The sequence below is a fragment of the Hemibagrus wyckioides genome, linkage group LG04 (assembly GCF_019097595.1).
Source record: "Hemibagrus wyckioides isolate EC202008001 linkage group LG04, SWU_Hwy_1.0, whole genome shotgun sequence".
Classification (NCBI taxonomy): domain Eukaryota; kingdom Metazoa; phylum Chordata; class Actinopteri; order Siluriformes; family Bagridae; genus Hemibagrus; species Hemibagrus wyckioides.
In genome coordinates this window covers 18684894-18702134 of record NC_080713.1, presented here as the reverse complement: position 1 = coordinate 18702134, position 17241 = coordinate 18684894, and the positions used below count along the sequence as shown (strand labels likewise).

At 37.9% G+C, this 17241-nt stretch overlaps 1 protein-coding gene across 1 annotated transcript; it reads right to left on the bottom strand.

Annotated features, from left to right (window-relative positions):
- Window positions 1–2275: 2275 nt before the first annotated feature.
- Window positions 2276–12919, bottom strand: bbs2 (Bardet-Biedl syndrome 2). Its single transcript, XM_058388560.1, has 18 exons — window positions 12538–12919; window positions 11882–12019; window positions 11560–11787; window positions 11319–11444; window positions 11160–11222; window positions 10074–10151; window positions 9861–9965; window positions 9664–9750; window positions 9439–9574; window positions 8236–8375; window positions 7526–7664; window positions 7221–7392; window positions 5752–5881; window positions 4333–4452; window positions 4060–4197; window positions 3428–3540; window positions 3193–3341; window positions 2276–2733 (listed from the first exon to the last, which is right to left on the bottom strand). Exons 2-18 carry the CDS (start codon window positions 11996–11998, stop codon window positions 2627–2629), a joined length of 2148 nt encoding a protein of 715 aa, XP_058244543.1. The 5' UTR covers window positions 11999–12019; window positions 12538–12919; the 3' UTR covers window positions 2276–2626.
- Window positions 12920–17241: the final 4322 nt, after the last annotated feature.

Here is a 17241-nt window from a genome sequence, read left to right as displayed (position 1 = left end):
TTTAAGTAGGCGAGCCCTTTAAGAAGCTGATGTGGTCACGTGACCTCCAGATGCCAGCACAGCAGCGTGTGGCGCAAGCAGTAAAGAGGGCACGAGACGCGATAGCTAAACTTTGCAAAAGTTTGCTAATGAATGTTTTTTTATTCTTTAGATTTTTTTTGTTTGTTTGTTTCTAACAAACAAACAAACAAAAAATACCTGCTGGTCAATTTTGTTTCTGTGACGGTTGTGTTGAATTGTATTGGATTTGCAAAGTGTAGTGTGTTTATTGAATGTATATATATATATACACATATTTATATATATATATATATATATATATATATATATATATATATATATATATATACACACATGTATATATGTATATATGTATATTTATTTATATATATATATATATATATATATATATATATATATATATATATATATATATTTATTTATTTATTTATTTATTTATTTATTTATTTATTTATTTATTTATTTATTTATTAACTAACTACAGCCAAGTTCTGGAAATCTAAACAAAATCTAAACTGTACGCAAAACCCACATAAACACTAGGGAACTGCAGGACAATTTAACTGACAGAGGACTGGCAGTGCACAATTCCCTCCTCTAATGTTTCTTGCATAAATATGATCTGCATGGGAGAGTCATCAGAAGCAAACCTTACCTTTACACAAAAGTAAACCTATGATGCAAAACAATATCAAGATAAGCTAGTGGCATTTTTAAGATAAGTGCAGTGGCTTGATGTTTGAGAAAAAAATTAGCAGCATTGGAAAAGTACACCATCTATTCTCTATAAGCATGGGGTTGGATCTATTATACATTGAGGTTGTGTAGACAGAGGAAAGACTGCACTATTTAGATGAAAGAACACTTTCCAGGATATATCTGCAAATTTTCGAAGCAAATGCAACTCAAAAAACTAAAGGTGAAAAGAAGCTGCATTTTACAAGACAATGGTTCAAAAACAAAACTCAAAACCTTTCATTAACTACTTCAAGAAATGCAAGCTGAAGCTGATTCAACAGCACTGACAGTCATAAACATGATGTGCCTGCTCAGCTAGAACAGCTTCAACTCTTCTGGGAAGGCTTTCCACAAGATTGAGGAGTGTGTTTATGGGAATTTTTGACCATTCCTCTAGAAGCACACTGGGGCCTAACCTGACCTCAGACTCACAGTCTCCACTCTAATTCATCCCAAAGGTGTTCTGTGAGGTTGAGGTCAGAACTCTGTGCAGCCCAGTCAAGTTCCTCCACACCAAACTCTCTCATCCATGTCTTTGTGCACTGGTGGGCAGTCATGTTGGAACAGGAAGGGGTCATCCCCAAACTGTTCCCACAAAGTTGGGAGCATGAAATTGTCCACAATGTCTTGGTTTGATGAAGCATTAGGAGTACCTAAACCCTGAAAAACAACACCTGAATTTGGCAATATAGTGTATCACAAGGACTCAAACATGGGCCAATTGGCTCTTGGGCACTGTTGATTAAAATCGCATAAAAAGGATTTGTTGCCACATCTTTCATCATTTATATCCACAGAGAGGATGACTCACTGACTCATTTCCCTCTTGTACACATTCATCAGTTTTACTCACATCCTGTCTGACTGAGAATCAAGCAATACTGTATTATCAAATCTTTTGTTAATCTTTTCATCTTTCATTAACATTCATTATATTATTGTTTATATAAGACTTTTTAAAAATATTTATACATTTTTTTTAAATAAAAAAAAACCACCTCAGCTTAAAGATGGGTCAAATTGGATGACCTTTGCCTTTTTACTCAGACTTTTTTTTCTCTTGATGGGCTACATGTTCACTAGCAAAAAGATTTCAGATTATATGACTTTATTTGCTATGATCTTTGTTTTACATTTTATTTTTTTGCTTGCTAACAAAATTATGTATTTTAAAAATAAGTGCCTCAGAACCAAGTCATTGAGTGTCCCAAGTAAACAGCATAGTCATGTTTTTTCCATTACATATTGCTTGATTTCTTTTTAACATAATGGGTTTATACAATCACTGAATGAACATCTAAAAAAATAGCTTTTAAAACCATTCATATATGACATGCAATTAGATTTCAGTTTTAGTTGTTCGGCGAAGATGCTATTTGTCATTACGTAATAGATTTGTCCTAAGCAGATGCAAACATCTGTACTCAACTATATATTGAACAAAATGATGTTCAGTGATCTACAGCATCACCGGAGCAATAACGCTTATAAAGACAGAGATCTTTGACAAAAGAAATGTTTTCAATAATTTAATCAGAACTCATAGACAATAAGTGCCTATATACAACTATAAAAAGTTTGCTTCATACAATCCACTGTTCGTTGAACTCAAAAATTCTTTTCAGCTGCCTCTTTCACAGGACCCAACTACTCCTCTACATACTCTACAACTGCTGCCACAGTGGGGAAGCAGAGAGAGCCTGGAGTAGAGATTCTCTCCTGTATGATTTTCCCTGACCTTAACTGTAAGAGCTGAGGTTTCAGGACTGTCTCTGTGCAGCACTGTGTTTCTGTCTCTCCTCGAGGGCTGGGTCAGTAGCCAGAGCTCCATCTTGTAGGTAATACAGGTGACCAGTGAAAGGCTTCCTCATGAGGAGGCAGTCCCTGCTCGCATGATCTTAAAAAGGGCATTTATGTTGTTGTTTTTGATGGCTTCCCTGCAGGCAGTGATGACCTGGTTTTTTGGTTTTCCAACTACAAGATAAAGAGATTAAAAAAAGGCTATATTTAAACATATTCTCATTTGTCTGAGAAACTAGAAAGAGCAAAGTACTGACACTGGAGACTCCTTCTACAGTAAATAAGAGGGTAAATATGCAAAAACATTGTAAACAGAAAGCTGCACCACAATCAACAATTAAGTTTCTCTGTTAATTAACACGTCTTTAATCTGTTTATTATTAGCCTTTGATTCAACATTACATCTACCTGTCCCTGTGACTAAGCTGTTACTATGGAAACAATAGGAAGAGTGCATTAATATAAACATATCACTGGCATTACAGCTGGATATACTGTCAGACCTGCAGAATGACTAATCAGATGTGAGAATTCAATAGCGTTGTGGTATAATGCATAATCAGACAGTATTATACCTGCTGCTGTTTTTATAAACACAGATCCATCATAAACCTTTCTGAGGTCTGTACCTACCTCTCAGCCTGCCAGCTCTCTGAATGGCTTGGTTCACAGCCTTAAGGCGGGTCAACAAAGCATTGTGGTTGTTGGAGCGAATTTTATATTCGTTGATCAGATCTCGGTTGAGGTCGTATAGCTCAATATAACGCTTCTTCGTCGTTTTTCTGTTAGAGAAAGGGGTAAGGCAGATTTATGTGCAAGGCAGGTAGATAGAATGAGACATGAGAATTAGAGATTTGAAGACACTTACAAGTCCCCCATAAGCCTGGCGTCTTCTGCCTGCACCAGCATGTTCCTGATGTGGCTGGAGTGATCTGCCATGGCTGCTGTCAACTTCTGATGCACTGAATGGAACTCATCCACCTACCAACACAGTAATGTATATTAGCATGACTGTTCAGTATAATTTACATGTCTATTGCGGTGACTGTGGTGGTCCCACCCATTTCCCTGGAGCTCTTAATATAATCCTTATAAAAAGATGCTTTAGGATCTCATCCATGTGTTCACCTATCTAGCCAAATTCATGGTATGTATGTTCAGATACATTTATTAACTAATAACATTCAGTAACTCATTTTATAGCATGACAGCATTCACACATTTAACTATTTGGTTATCTATTCCAATGAGAATCCCTTGGAGTACTGCAAGACACAGCATCTTTCTGATCACCCACCAAGTCAACATAGCCAGTTTTGCTCTCTTCCCCAAAATAGAGCATACATTCTCCTCTTGTGGCAACCAGCTAAACCAGCATTACTCAACATTAAATGTAACTATAAACGTATGAAAAACTATGATTCTTAATCATAATCATAATCTATGATTATTCAGGGGGTAAAAACTTCAAAGCAGGTAGAATTATACACTATTAGTTACCTCTGTGAGAGTGACTCGAAGCTCTTCAAAGTAGGCAGGAAAATCAGCCTCTGCCTGCAAATCTTCTATTGCCAGGAAAGTAGCCAGTGATTGGACCAGATCTCCTGCCAGGTCGATGTCATCTGTATTTAGTGTTATCTGAAAGAGCAGCAGAGGTCCATTTGGGGGGAAAAAATGTATTAGTTCTCAAATTTTCCATTTTGTAACACTATGGTTAACGTTTAAGTTGCTGACAAGGTGATAAGGCACAGATTAGGTAACACACACACACACCTCGCCACTGGAGTGCATGCTAATAGACAGCAGTCCTTCTCCGCGCAGTGCTGTGAATGTGACATTTGGGCTGTTGATGCCTTCAGGTAGTAGAAAGTTCTGGTTCAGCCACATGACAACCTGAATACAGACACAGAGACTGCTTTAGCAATGGCAAGAATGTTCAGTTAAATCAAAAGGGAAGCTTCATCTTAGCAAAAAGTAATGCCACTCCTCACAAAAAAACAAACAAACTAGCCTTAGAATTCCACAGACACTTCCAAGGGGCACCAGCAGAGGGGGTGGTCACACCAAACAACCCTATAAACCCACTTATACCTAATCAATATAGATCAAATTACAGTAATTTAGCATATCCCACAATCTCTAAAAAGTACAAGGAAGATATGCAACATGATGCCTGATTTGGCACCCAAGTGGTGGAATGAACGTCCCCTGACTGTACAGAGATATGGCTATTATCAAACAAAAACTATTTAACCGAACACGATGGTAATCAGATTTGGTTGCTATACCATCTCCTTGCTATACTAACTCTTCTCTAACAGGAAATCTTCTCTTAATGGTCTTCTTAAACCCTGCCATGCACACACCAACATGAAGATAAGTTTTGTACTTCTGTTAAGTTGCTCTAGATAAGTACATCTGCTAAATCTGATAAATTGCTCATCAGAGTTGTGTGTGGTCAAATCTGGCTATAAAATGAGCATACGTAAGCTCCACTAGGAGTTTCCTTATTGATCTATTTAATCTGTGGTGTATCTGTACAATTAAAACTCATCTCTGGTAGGAGTATGTGTAAATTGTGATGTATTTTTAACCATGTGAAAAAGGTTGTGGATTTGAGCCATGTGAAAAAAAGCCTTTTGTAATGGTCTATACTCACAAACATGATACCATTACATTACTTACGAGAGAGAGAGAGAGAGAGAGAGAGAGAAAACAGGAAGCCATTTGAAGTTGAGCCTTTTCCCTGGGCAGACAATTACTGCTACCCTAGAAACAGCTGTAAATACAGTGTGTGTTCTCAAGCATGTGTTGCTTGCTGCAGAGGAAAGTGCTTGCATAGTCACAACATTAAAAATTATGCTTTGGTGTTACTGAAGCGATACTACACTGTATCGCTTAGCTTTCAAAAGTGATTTGGTGTCACTTTAATGTGTTTCAAAGGTCATCTTATACTTGGGTTTCCCCCCATTTAGATAGATACAGACCTTGGAATTGTATTACTGGAAATAACTACCTGGGAGCGTTTCCAAGATGGCTGCCGAGTGCACAAACATTGCATAATAATGACTTTACTTCAGTGCAGTGGCATACACCACAAAACCCAAATGGGAGTTCAAATCTGAGTATTATAAAGAGAACATTATAAGAGGTTTGTATTTGTATCAGTGTGTATTTGTATGTTAACCGTACCCTTTGTGGCCTGTCATTGATACTGAATGTAACTCTTCCTTTTGGATGAGGGGTTGAGGGATCAACTTGAAGGTCGTACATGGAGAAGCGAGGCAGCTGACGAGTTATCTCAAACACGTGAAACTGTGTACTAGACGAAGGGGACATAAAAAGCAAAAAAAAAAAAAACATTAACTCTTCAGCACAAACGTTTATAAAACTGGGAATCTCGGTTACTGTGGTCTGCATTTTTTACTTCAGTGTAGCTTAGAATATAGACAAAGCTCTTCCAGATTACTTTGGATCAACATCACATCTCGTGTGCTTTCATGCAAGGCATTCATTTATGAGCGCTGTGCTGCATCAGTGGTTAATAATTGAAAACGGTCTGTTAAATGTGCAGTGCAACACAAATAGGTTAGCTTTTGTTTTGTGCTCAGTCCTCCTTATAAATCATCATAAGCAGATTGATATAGGTATAATATATGAGCCTGTAATGTCTGGTGCACATCAGTTTTAAATGAATGTTTTTAGAATGCTGGAATCCCATCATTTCCTTACTTCTGTTTATCTAGACAAAAAATCCTTGACAGGTTTATACTATTAAATATGATGGCACTTGATGGCACATGTTTCATCTTTTTTAGAGCAATTTCCTGCCCCCCCTTTCTCTTATATTAAAAGCAGTAAAATTCAATACAAACACAACTGTCAAGTCTAAGAGCTTTGGACACCTGCCATTTAACTGTATTTGGCCCGCTTACATACACCGATCAGGCATAACATTATGAGCACTGAAAGGTGAAGTGAATAACACTGATTATCTCCTCATCATGGCACCTGTTAGTGGGTGGGATATATCAGGCTGCAAGTGAACATTTTGTCCTCAAAGTTGATGTTAGAAGCAAGAAAAATGGGCAAGCATAAGGATTTGAGCGACTTTGACAAGGGCCAAATTGTGATGGCTAGACGACTGGATCAGAGCATCTCCAAAACTGCAGCTCTTGTGGGGTGTTCGTGGTCTGCAGTGGTCAGTATCTATCAAACGTGGTCCAATGAAGGAACAGTGATGAACCGGCGACAGGGTCATGGGCAGCCAAGGCTCACTGATGCACATGGGGAGCGAAGGCTGACCCGTGTGATCTGATCCAACAGACAAGCTACTGTTGCTCAAATTGCTGAAGAAGTTAATGCTGGTTCTGATAGAAAGGTGTCAGAATACACAGTGCATATTAGGTCATAATGTTATGCCTGGTCAGTGTATATGTAAAAAAAAAAAAAAGTTTATATTTACAGGTCTCCTTTCTACTTTTAAGAACATTTTTTTTTTTGAGTACAACTTTGATCCCGGCTGCTTTGGCAGTGCTACTTGTTTGGCAAAAAACACAGTTTGTCTTATTTTAATCATTTACTATTTTCTGTGCGATTTTACCATTTAGGCTCCAGAATAACCACACACTGATATGGTTATCAACGAGAATAAAATGTACCTTGACCTTCCGCCCACAAATGCCTTAATGTGCAGATCTACTGGAATGTCTTTAGGAGGAATTATGGGAACACAGATGCAGCCAGACAGGGACTGAGCACTCGGGTGCACCACATGACTCTCCCCCTCAAAAATGCCCTCAGCAAAAATCAGCACAGCACGAATGATGGTCTCTAAAGAAAGACAGAAAGCAAGAGTGTGGAAAAAAACATGTCAGGACCTAGGGAAATTACAAGGCAGGAGGAATTAGTACTGTTAGTCTGTTACAGGCTCTTTCGAAGGGTTTGAGGCAGTAGTTGATCCTACCATTTGGTGTAGAAATGCTGAGCTCTATGTGGGCTCTCTGGCTCTCAGTGGCTGCTCGGACACTCAAGGCCGTCTGGAGCTGAGTGTTGGCAGGAATGACACCCATCTGAATTTCCCCTTCTGGGGCACCAGGAATAGCCTAGAGCAAGGGGAGTTAAATATTCAGACTCTATTGTTTTTGTTACATAATAAACTTCCAGTGTATATATCTACTTCAACATAATAAAAATGTATGCATTCCTAAGCATTAAAAAGATTTGAAAATTGATAGGGAGAAACAATTTGGGCACCATATTAAAAACAAAACTATAGGTCTCATAAAAATAAATGAAGCTCTTATGCAAAATGCACTGCTGTTATTATAAAAGAGGGGGGAAACACCATTTCATCACCAGTCATCACCAGTCCTGTACCACTTGAATACTACTCTGCTAAATAAAGGTCAGAGAAGCGTGTCTAAAAGCATTTAAAAAATCAGAACTTTTGGAACAATGTACTCTGGTCAGGAAAAAAACAAAAACAAAATGCAACTCTTTGGCTATAATTCAGATCATGTTTGGAACAAAAAGGGTTGCGTGTATGATCCTAAGCTCAACAGTACAACCGTGATCTACTTTCAATCAAAGACCTTCAGCTTCTTCAATTATAAGACATATTGTGTCTACTAATCATGACATTGTATATTTATTTCCACATGTATATATTTGGACCTTGTTATTTTCTTCATAGTTCCGGAGTTCTAGTAACAGGTTCTGTTTGCGCTGGCTCAACTCTCTAATGAGGTCTTGTTCCACACTTGCATCCATAAGATTCCCCTTCAGCTCCTTACTGGCTGGAAGGTAGCCACGCACTATAAGACAACAGGCAAGCAAAAGATAAGCGGATAGTGAAGCATAGTAGTCTGCTTGTCTGTTATGTGTGAACCAAAACTGACTATAGGGAAGTACAGAAATTGCAAGAACATGCTTAAAATCAATGTTTCAGCATATCTGACCACGTGAACTCGGAGAGAGAAATAGTTAAAGGGAAACAATTCACATGTTCGTTATACATATTACAGCTATGATTCAGTTTTTTCATGCCATACATGAGACCTAACATAGACAAGGTTTTTAAGAGATGACATTTTGGTGAGCCATTTAAATGCTGTCAATTTTAAAGACCCTTGCAGATGGGTCAAAATGTGAGTTATTTTTCTGTCATCTAATATTTTTGATAATCTGATCGCCAAATTAAATAGAAATGAAGATGCAATAAAGGGCAATCATTTATATGGATGGCGATGCTTTGTGGACAATTATGTTTTCAAGCCTTCTCTCATTACAAAGACATCCTCCCTAGAGATTTTCCCCATGCTAACAACTTTCTATGGATTGGACATGGACCTGCTCTTTTATTTTTATTTTGTAATGTATTCATACAGGAATAGTTCTAAGTCTAGTTTTTTTTTGATTATTGTGTTGTATGTATGATTTTCTTGCTATATTATCTCCCCAACAGTTTTTAGATGGTATTGTTAGTTCATGACCTAGTGAACCAGTAGGTAAATTTATTGACAAAGATGTCCAAGCACTCTGTATAAGAGCATATGGCCAACAGGTAAAAATGTAAAAGTAATATCAAGCAATATATACACTCTATTGCCAAACGTTTTGGAACACCCCTCCAAATCATTGAATTCAGGTGTTCTTTTTTAGGGGTTGGGCTTGGCCCCTTAGTTCCAGTGAAAGGAACTCTTAATGTCTTGGCATGCTGAAGCATTAAGGGTTCCTTTCACTGCAACTAATGGGCCAACCCTGAATTCAATGATTTGAAGAGGTGTCCCAAAACTTTTGGCAATATAGTGTATCTTCCATTTGATATGTTCAAATACTTAAATTTGTTACTCAATATAATACTCTTTGCTATATCACCTTCTCCCTCCACAGAGGTGCAAATAAGTTGAATCTGTCCATCCATGCGATAGTCTCCCTCTACCACACCAGCCACCGATGAAGAAAAGTTGTCCTTGAAGATCACTTCACCAGTTCGGTCACTACGAGCATCAATCTAGATAATCATCAGAAAGGATATCTCATAAAGAGGCCAAAAGTGATGAAGTCATTAAGTCAGAAGCAAGTGTCTTCAATGAGTCTTACCTTTCCATTAGACCAGCCAGTTATGAGTTCTACAACTCCATCCCCATTCAGGTCAAAAGCATGGATACTCATTGCATGATTTTTTGACTATAAAAAGAGAAGACCTCATTATCCACTTAAAAAAATCATAACAGTAACAACTTGTTTACCCTGAATAGAGAATTACAATTTTTTTAACCACATTGCAAAAACAGTACCTTAATTCTCCAGTAGCGAGCTGTACGGTCATACACTCCTACTGTTCCATTGGCCAAAGCATAGCCAAATCTGCTGCCGTGCATGTGACACAGTGATGTTACAGTCTGAGAGGGGCAGAAAGTTACAAATAAACATACATTAAAGATTTTGTACACGATTCTTTTTAGCCCACATTACAATCAGCAATTAAAAATTCATTTTCACATAGTCACCTCATTCTCTGCCATCTCAGACACCAGCTCATCTTCTCTAAATACCCTGATGTCAAAATCTTCTGATCCCACAAGAAGCTACAAATAACACAATACAGCTTGAGGGACACATAGAAACAAATACCTTGAAACATATATATCGTTTATTATGGTAGCAATTCTAAATACTGTAGATATGATTTGTCTGACACATGTAAAGACAAATAAACATCATAGTACAGCATAATGACCAAATACATTGGGACGGATAAATCAATAGCCAGGAATCTCAGAACAAGCAGATTTTGTTTCTGTGCTATTAGGTTTTAATTCATTGTTGCCTAGAGGACAGGCAGGTTCAACAACCAGAAAAAGGAAACTTTTTCTTTTTGACATTTGCCTCATACAACTACACTATATTGCCAAAGGTATACTGAAGCATTAAGAGTTCCTTTCACTGGAACTAAGGGGCAAAGGCCAACCCCTGAATTCAATGATTTGAAGGGATGTCCCAAAACATTTGGCAATTTAATACTTTAGTCTGTCATTCTCAACAATTTGCTTATGCTTTATGTTTTCAACTGTGTACTGTTTCATTAGCTAGTCAATAAATGTACTGTCATCATTCTATGAAGCTCAGATGTAAGTAATGTATATTATCAGTTACTGTCATGCGGTTCATGCACAACTTTAGTAAGGTATAGCACGATGTGTAAAGTAAGATTATGATGATAAAACACTAAAAACAGATTTGACAAGCCCAGGTCAAAAGAATGGCAAATGTGAATATGAATCTTCATTTAAAAAAAAACCTGTGCAGTATTTAGTTTAACTAGGTGGTGTGTGAACATTTATTCATTCATCTTCAGTAACTACATTATCCAGATCAGGGTCATGCTGGGTTTGGAGCATACCTGCATAACAAATCCACCTCCCAGCATAATTTAGGGAGGCTGATGGAAAAGAAAGAACCTGGGAGAATCATGGACATGGGGACAACATAAAATACACATAGATTTGGGTGGCTGCTAGGTGGCTTCCCACTGTGCCACCCTACTGTGTAAACAATCACACATATATGGTCTAAACAGTATAACTAAACCTTACCTCATTCTTCCCATCACCTGTAAAGTCACACAGCACCATTGATCTCACGTTATCGCCCGTCACCTTACAGACACAAACACATACTTTAAAAAACCTGAATCTCTTTAAACCATTTTTGAAATCAACATAAGAAAAAAAATGCTCTTGGGACTGCCTTACTGTCCAGAACTGATCATTCCCCTCATGGTCAAAGCCTTGAAGTGCACAGTTTCCTCCAACAATGGCAAGGGGAGACTGAATGTTCCCCAATTTTCCCAAAACAATGGCATTGGCCCCATCCGTCACCTGTAACATAACATAACAGACATCAGATAAAGCTTTCATGGAATAAACACATTTTTTTATGTTATAATATCATAGTAAAGATCTCTGAATAATTTAATCTCATTCAACACCTCACCTCCCTGTAGAATATGTCAGCATTGTCATGTACATCATAAGCTAGTAGACTGGTTTGGGACCCCACCAGGAGTGTGTCCCCTGTCGTATTGGGACCCAAAGTACCGGCTGCCAGAGAGCTTACAGCCTGGTTAATATTGAGCAAGGTGATGTCGGAGTCTTGGGTACTCTGACTCAACCGATGAGCTGTTTGCCTTTTCCCTCGAGTGTGAGGGTTGTGGATGAATACCTAGCAGGTGTGACAGGGATTTATTTAGTTGTGGGCTTTCAATAAGAGGTTGTTTTTGTTTTGTTTTTTGTTCAAAACGTCATAGTACTCTTACCTTGCCTGCTTGTGTTGCTGCAGTCAAGCATGGATGAACGCCATCAAATTTCCCCACAGTCACCATCCGTGGGTTAATCTTATGGTTCAGCTTTAGGGTGAAGATTGGGACCAACATAATGGCAGAGTTGGCTAGAGTCTAAAACAGATCAAATGTGATTTAGAATCATTCACTAATTTGGAGTCAATAAAACTAAATGCATAATAATTTGCAGTAAAAGTCATGCTAAAGCACAATAATGCTAGGTGTATAAATCCTCCTGTCTTTCTAATGAAATAAACAGCTTAACGTGCGTCTGCCGTCTGCCAACCTGCGGTTGCCTAGCAACACCGCGCGCTTGGGAAGGCTTTTATCAACCTACTTTTGCTAACGTGCTAGTAAACTATTCATAACTATTTAACCCCAGTTAAAAATAACAACAATAGCAACAACAACAAAAACAACCTTTGCTATGCCTTGGGGCATATATATTCAGAATATACTGGAAATATACTGTTTAACTGCTGAGGCGAAGAGATATCTGCGTTTAACTTGGCTAGCTAGCCAGCGAAAGCTAGAAAGCACGCCAATCTGCTAACTAAAGATGGCTAAGCAAATGAACTAGTTATGACATAATCATTTTATACTGTTGACAGCAAAGCATTTTCAGATCTTACCCAAATCTTTTTTTGTTGACAAAACAAGATTGGGACTGAGTTATCCTCCTGACTAGCATGCTAAGGAAAGCATCTTAGTTCATTCTCGCATGCGCGAGATTTCTGACGCAGGAAGATCCCGGGAAAAATAGTAGCGCATATGGAATACTGTGTTCACTATCCCTCATATCTACTAAATATTTACTGTTTAATATATAAATAAGAATGCGGATATATGATTAGCATCCAGACTTTTACAGCAGATTTTTCAAACGCGTGTGTTATTTAACAAGTATGCACGGGAAAAGTTTAATAGGATTTCTGTTGGAAAAGATCAGATCCTGTACCCTGTTGTAACACTCAACTTTATTCAACTCAGCTATTTTTTGGGGGGAACAGTGACTTAACTGGAAAAGACATTGCACTCGGTACGCTATTTTCGTGCTCATCTTCAAAACCCCCTTTATCATGACTGAGTGCAAAACTCTTTATTTTGTTTGTTGTGCTCTCGCGCTGGAATCTGGCTGCGTGCACAACAGCGCGCATAACCGTCAGCGACAGTGCCGTGTGCAGAGTGACCACGGAGAAGCAACGAGAATGTCCTGGAATTGTTCAGAATTACATTTATATATATTTTTAAAATATATATATTGTCTGTGCATTAAATTCAGTTTAAATCGAATAATTTTTTTACATTTAAACACAAATATTCCTAAATAATATGTCTAATAATGGAATAATCATATATATATATATATATATATGTATATATATATATATATATATATGTATGTATTTTTTTTTTTTTCATTGATCTTTCGGCTGCTCCCTACATGTGTGAGGGTCGCCACAGCGGACCAACTGGACAATCTCTGGACAATAGAAATGCAAATATCTTTATTAAAAAAACCCGCATTTTTCTGTCATCATATTTACAGGCTTAAACACACAGGAGTCTTCTGTCCACTGATTCAGTTCATCGCATGGACATATATCATATGAAACTGTATCATATGTCGGTGTGGAGAAAACAGACAGCGAGAGGGACAGATCTTAAAATAAAGCTTTTTTTTTTTAGAAATTGTGAAAGATGTGTATTTTATGTACGTTTTTAAGTATGAACAAATTGAGAATTATTTTAACCAATTGTATTTTATCAAAACTTTTATCTATTTATTTTTACATTTAATCATTTATTCAAAGATTTGTTTAAAAAAATCTTCTTGATTGCATTCAAAAATCTTTAATTCTTGTTTATTTGAAATGTGAGAAAAGATTTTTAAATATATTTTTGTAACTTTTATTGTAATATTTTCTTTTTTTTTTATATTGCAGTTCCCGCGGGCATTTAAGTGCCGTGTGCAATGGGTGACTTGCGCAAAACCTTCTATCATTAAACACGGACTTCTTCAAATATTTGGACTTCATAATTGCACGAATAAACGTGGTTTTTCGTGAAGTTTTTTTTTAAAGCGTTAATCGTTTCAGTCACATGCAAACACACTCACAAACTTTCTCCATAATAACAGGCTCAGGTGAGCTTTTTGAAAGAAAGCTGTTTAGAAAAATTCAACAATTGTGTATAATGTTATAAACAAGGCACTGATTGAAGGGAGGCGTGTGTAATTATTGGGTAAGGGTTTGCACCCAGTCTTGATGACGTCATCGAGTCAGTGAACGAGCGTGACGCCGTGTGTTTGTGGGCGGAGCCTCTGCCTTTTGCGCTCGGTCTTCGGCTCCTCGGTGTGATATAAATTCACCACCTGCACGTTTACACAGTACATTCAACCTCCAACCACAGGGAGAAAGAAACTTCTGCGAAATTACAAGACGAGCTTTATTATTTGAAGGCGATAATGGATCCTTGCGACTGCTCCAAGAGTAAGTAGCTGTTGATGTTTTTGCTCCTTTATCTGTGTGTAGTGTTGGTAAACATTCCTCTCTAACTGTCTCTCTCTCTCTCATATTAATTCAGCTGGAACCTGCAATTGCGGTACATCCTGCAAATGCACCAACTGCCAGTGCACATCCTGCAAGAAAAGTAAGCTTTCCTTAAACTTTTCAATGAAAAAACCCCTGACTCCTCATATACTCACACATCTGTCTGTCTCTTTCCCAGGCTGCTGCTCTTGCTGCCCGCCTGGCTGCAGTAAGTGTGCCTCTGGATGTGTGTGTAAGGGCAACTCCTGTGATACCAAGTGCTGTCAGTGAAGACTCCATCACCATCACTGCCATGTGACTTTTTGTCTTTTGTATTGCCTGTAGCCTTACCTGAGGTTTTTTCTTTTCTTTATGTGGAAATTACAATAAATAGTATCAGCGATACCTGTTCTTTTTGTGGTGGTTTTTGTCAAACTTGTGTCTTTTGTGGGGAAAGGGCTTGTGCAGGACTTTCGAGCAGTTAACATTTGTTTATACTTGTCTTTTGACTTCAGGGTCTAAATGAATCCTTTTTACTAATTCCCTTTAAACCTTAAATCTCTTGACACAATCTTTGTGACGATATAAGGATTTCCTTCATCACAGTGCAGAGAGAGGACATGTAATTGGCCTTTTTTTTGTTTTTCTTAATAGTGTCTAATGGGTTTTAGACTATACATTAACTTTTATGATGCCAATTTCACAGTAATAAGTGTTAAGTCAATTATTTGCAGTGATTTTTATTGTGACTATAAACAGGTCATCCTTTACTCGCTCACAAATGTATAAAGACATTTGGCTTTTTGTCCATTCTTTGTTTTGTACTAGGCGTGAGAAATGTGATTTTCCTGCACAAAAACAGTCCTTTAAGCAAACTGCAACTGTGGAGATTTTTTTTTTTTTTTTTTTAAATCCTACGCTTGTCCCCATCATGAGTGCCTGCCATTGAGCCCACAGCTTGGTAAGAAGGCGTGTTGAATGAAAGAGGTGCTAGAAATGACAGGTTAAAAGCCACCTACAGAATCTGATTTAGATTTAAGATGTTATTTTGCACTTTAGCATCTTTAATAGTATTTGGATCTAAATTGATGCACTGATGTGTTACTAGGAATATGGACATGGTTTTTATTTCTTTTTATTTTCCCTTAGTTATCTTATGCTGCATATGTTATAAAGTACAGTTTATTCATTGAATAGTGTTTCTGCATGTTTATGCTTAAATGTCTATGCTCCTGTTTGCAATATATACCAGTATGACCAAATGTTTGTGGACATCTGACCATTACACCAGTATCTGTGCATTCCATAAACAGTTGCCACACAGATATCATTGCCTGACTTCACTAATGGCCTTGTAGCTGAATGGGCAAACCTCTACAACCACACTCCAAAATCTTATGGAAAGCCTTTCCATAACAGCAAAATGGTGATTAAATGTATTTGATGTCCAAAAAGTAAATATGGGTGTGATGGTCAAGTGTCCACAAACTTAAATCCCAATTGTGTACGTCGGCTACAGAAGGGCCATACTGAAGGGAGACTTGGAAGCTTTGTTTTGCTGGGGGCTTTTCTCTAGTTTATTTGCCCCAGGTGAGCAGGCCTGGGGTGCAGTCAGCGTTTCAGTTCAGTGGGGTATTGTCATGCTGGAAGATGTTTGGACTCCAGTGAAGAGAAACTGTAATGCTACAGCACACATAGACATTCTATAATGATGATATTTTGGCAAAGGTAATATTTAATAATGTAAGCTGTATTTTTTATAACTTAAATACGTTTGGTTGTCCGCTGGAGTTCGTCCAATGACTGTGTGCTCCTGTAGTTGTGAAGGGGAGTGTTGTCTATGCTTGCCTTTTAAATCTCTCTGTATCTCTCATTCTCTCTCTCTCTTTCTCTTTGTATCTCTCTCTCTCTCTCTCTCTCTCTCTCTCTATCTATCTATCTCTTTTAATTCAATTCAATTTTAAGCTTTATTGGCATGACCATATACATGTACTGTATTGCCAAAGCTTTATACACACATATTACTCAACATTGAGTATACATATAACATCTATCTCTCTCTCTCTCTCTCTCTCTCTCTCTCTCTGTGTGTGTGTGTGTGTATGCGCTCCTGTCTTAGTGAAGGGGAGCGTTGTCTGCTCTTGGTTTTTAAATAAAGTTATTTTGAAAGCGCGGCCGCGTCACGGAGCGGTGTGAATGAGCCAATCAGCGTGGTCGCTGTGCAGAACCCGGGAGTGAAACTGGAGTAATGTGAATGCTGTGCCTCTTGTTATAAACTGTCAAAAGAACTACTTTGAGCGTTATATCGCAGTTGTACGTTTTGGAAATAAAGCGGTAAGTAAATCGATCCGCTATCAGCTAATACTCACTCTCAGTGTGAGTTAATGGTTTAGGGACACGTGTATATTCCTGCCTGATATAAAACGTGCTGGACTGCTGCTGGCTAACTCAGCTAGCCTGTGTGTGTGTGTGTGTATATGTGTGTATATGTGTGTGTATATGTGTGTATATATGTGTGTATATGTGTGTGTATATGTGTGTGTATATGTGTGTGTATGTGTGTATATGTGTGTGTATGTGTGTGTATGTGTGTAGTTAGCTAACAAGCCGGTCTGTTCATTCATACATTCAGTCTAGAAAATTTGATGATAAATAGGTCCGTTTCTATAACATCTACAGTAGCCAAGTAACCGATCAGTGTAGATAATTACCGCTGTTCAGCTGAACTGGAGCTGCTGCTGTTAACCAGTTAGTTCATTAAGACAGAAGCCTGGTATAAATATCATGTGTAATATCAGTGTTTAT

Coding starts and splice junctions, on each gene's coding strand:
- bbs2 (XM_058388560.1), bottom strand. CDS start 11,998: ATGTTGGTCCCAATCTTCACCCTAAAGCTGAACCATAAGATTAACCCA. Junction 11,445..11,559: donor CTGACATATTCTACAGGGAG/GTGAGGTGTTGA, acceptor GTTATGTTACAG/GTGACGGATGGGGCCAATGC. Junction 4,453..5,751: donor TCAATGACAGGCCACAAAGG/GTACGGTTAACA, acceptor GTCTGTATTCAG/GTTGTCATGTGGCTGAACCA.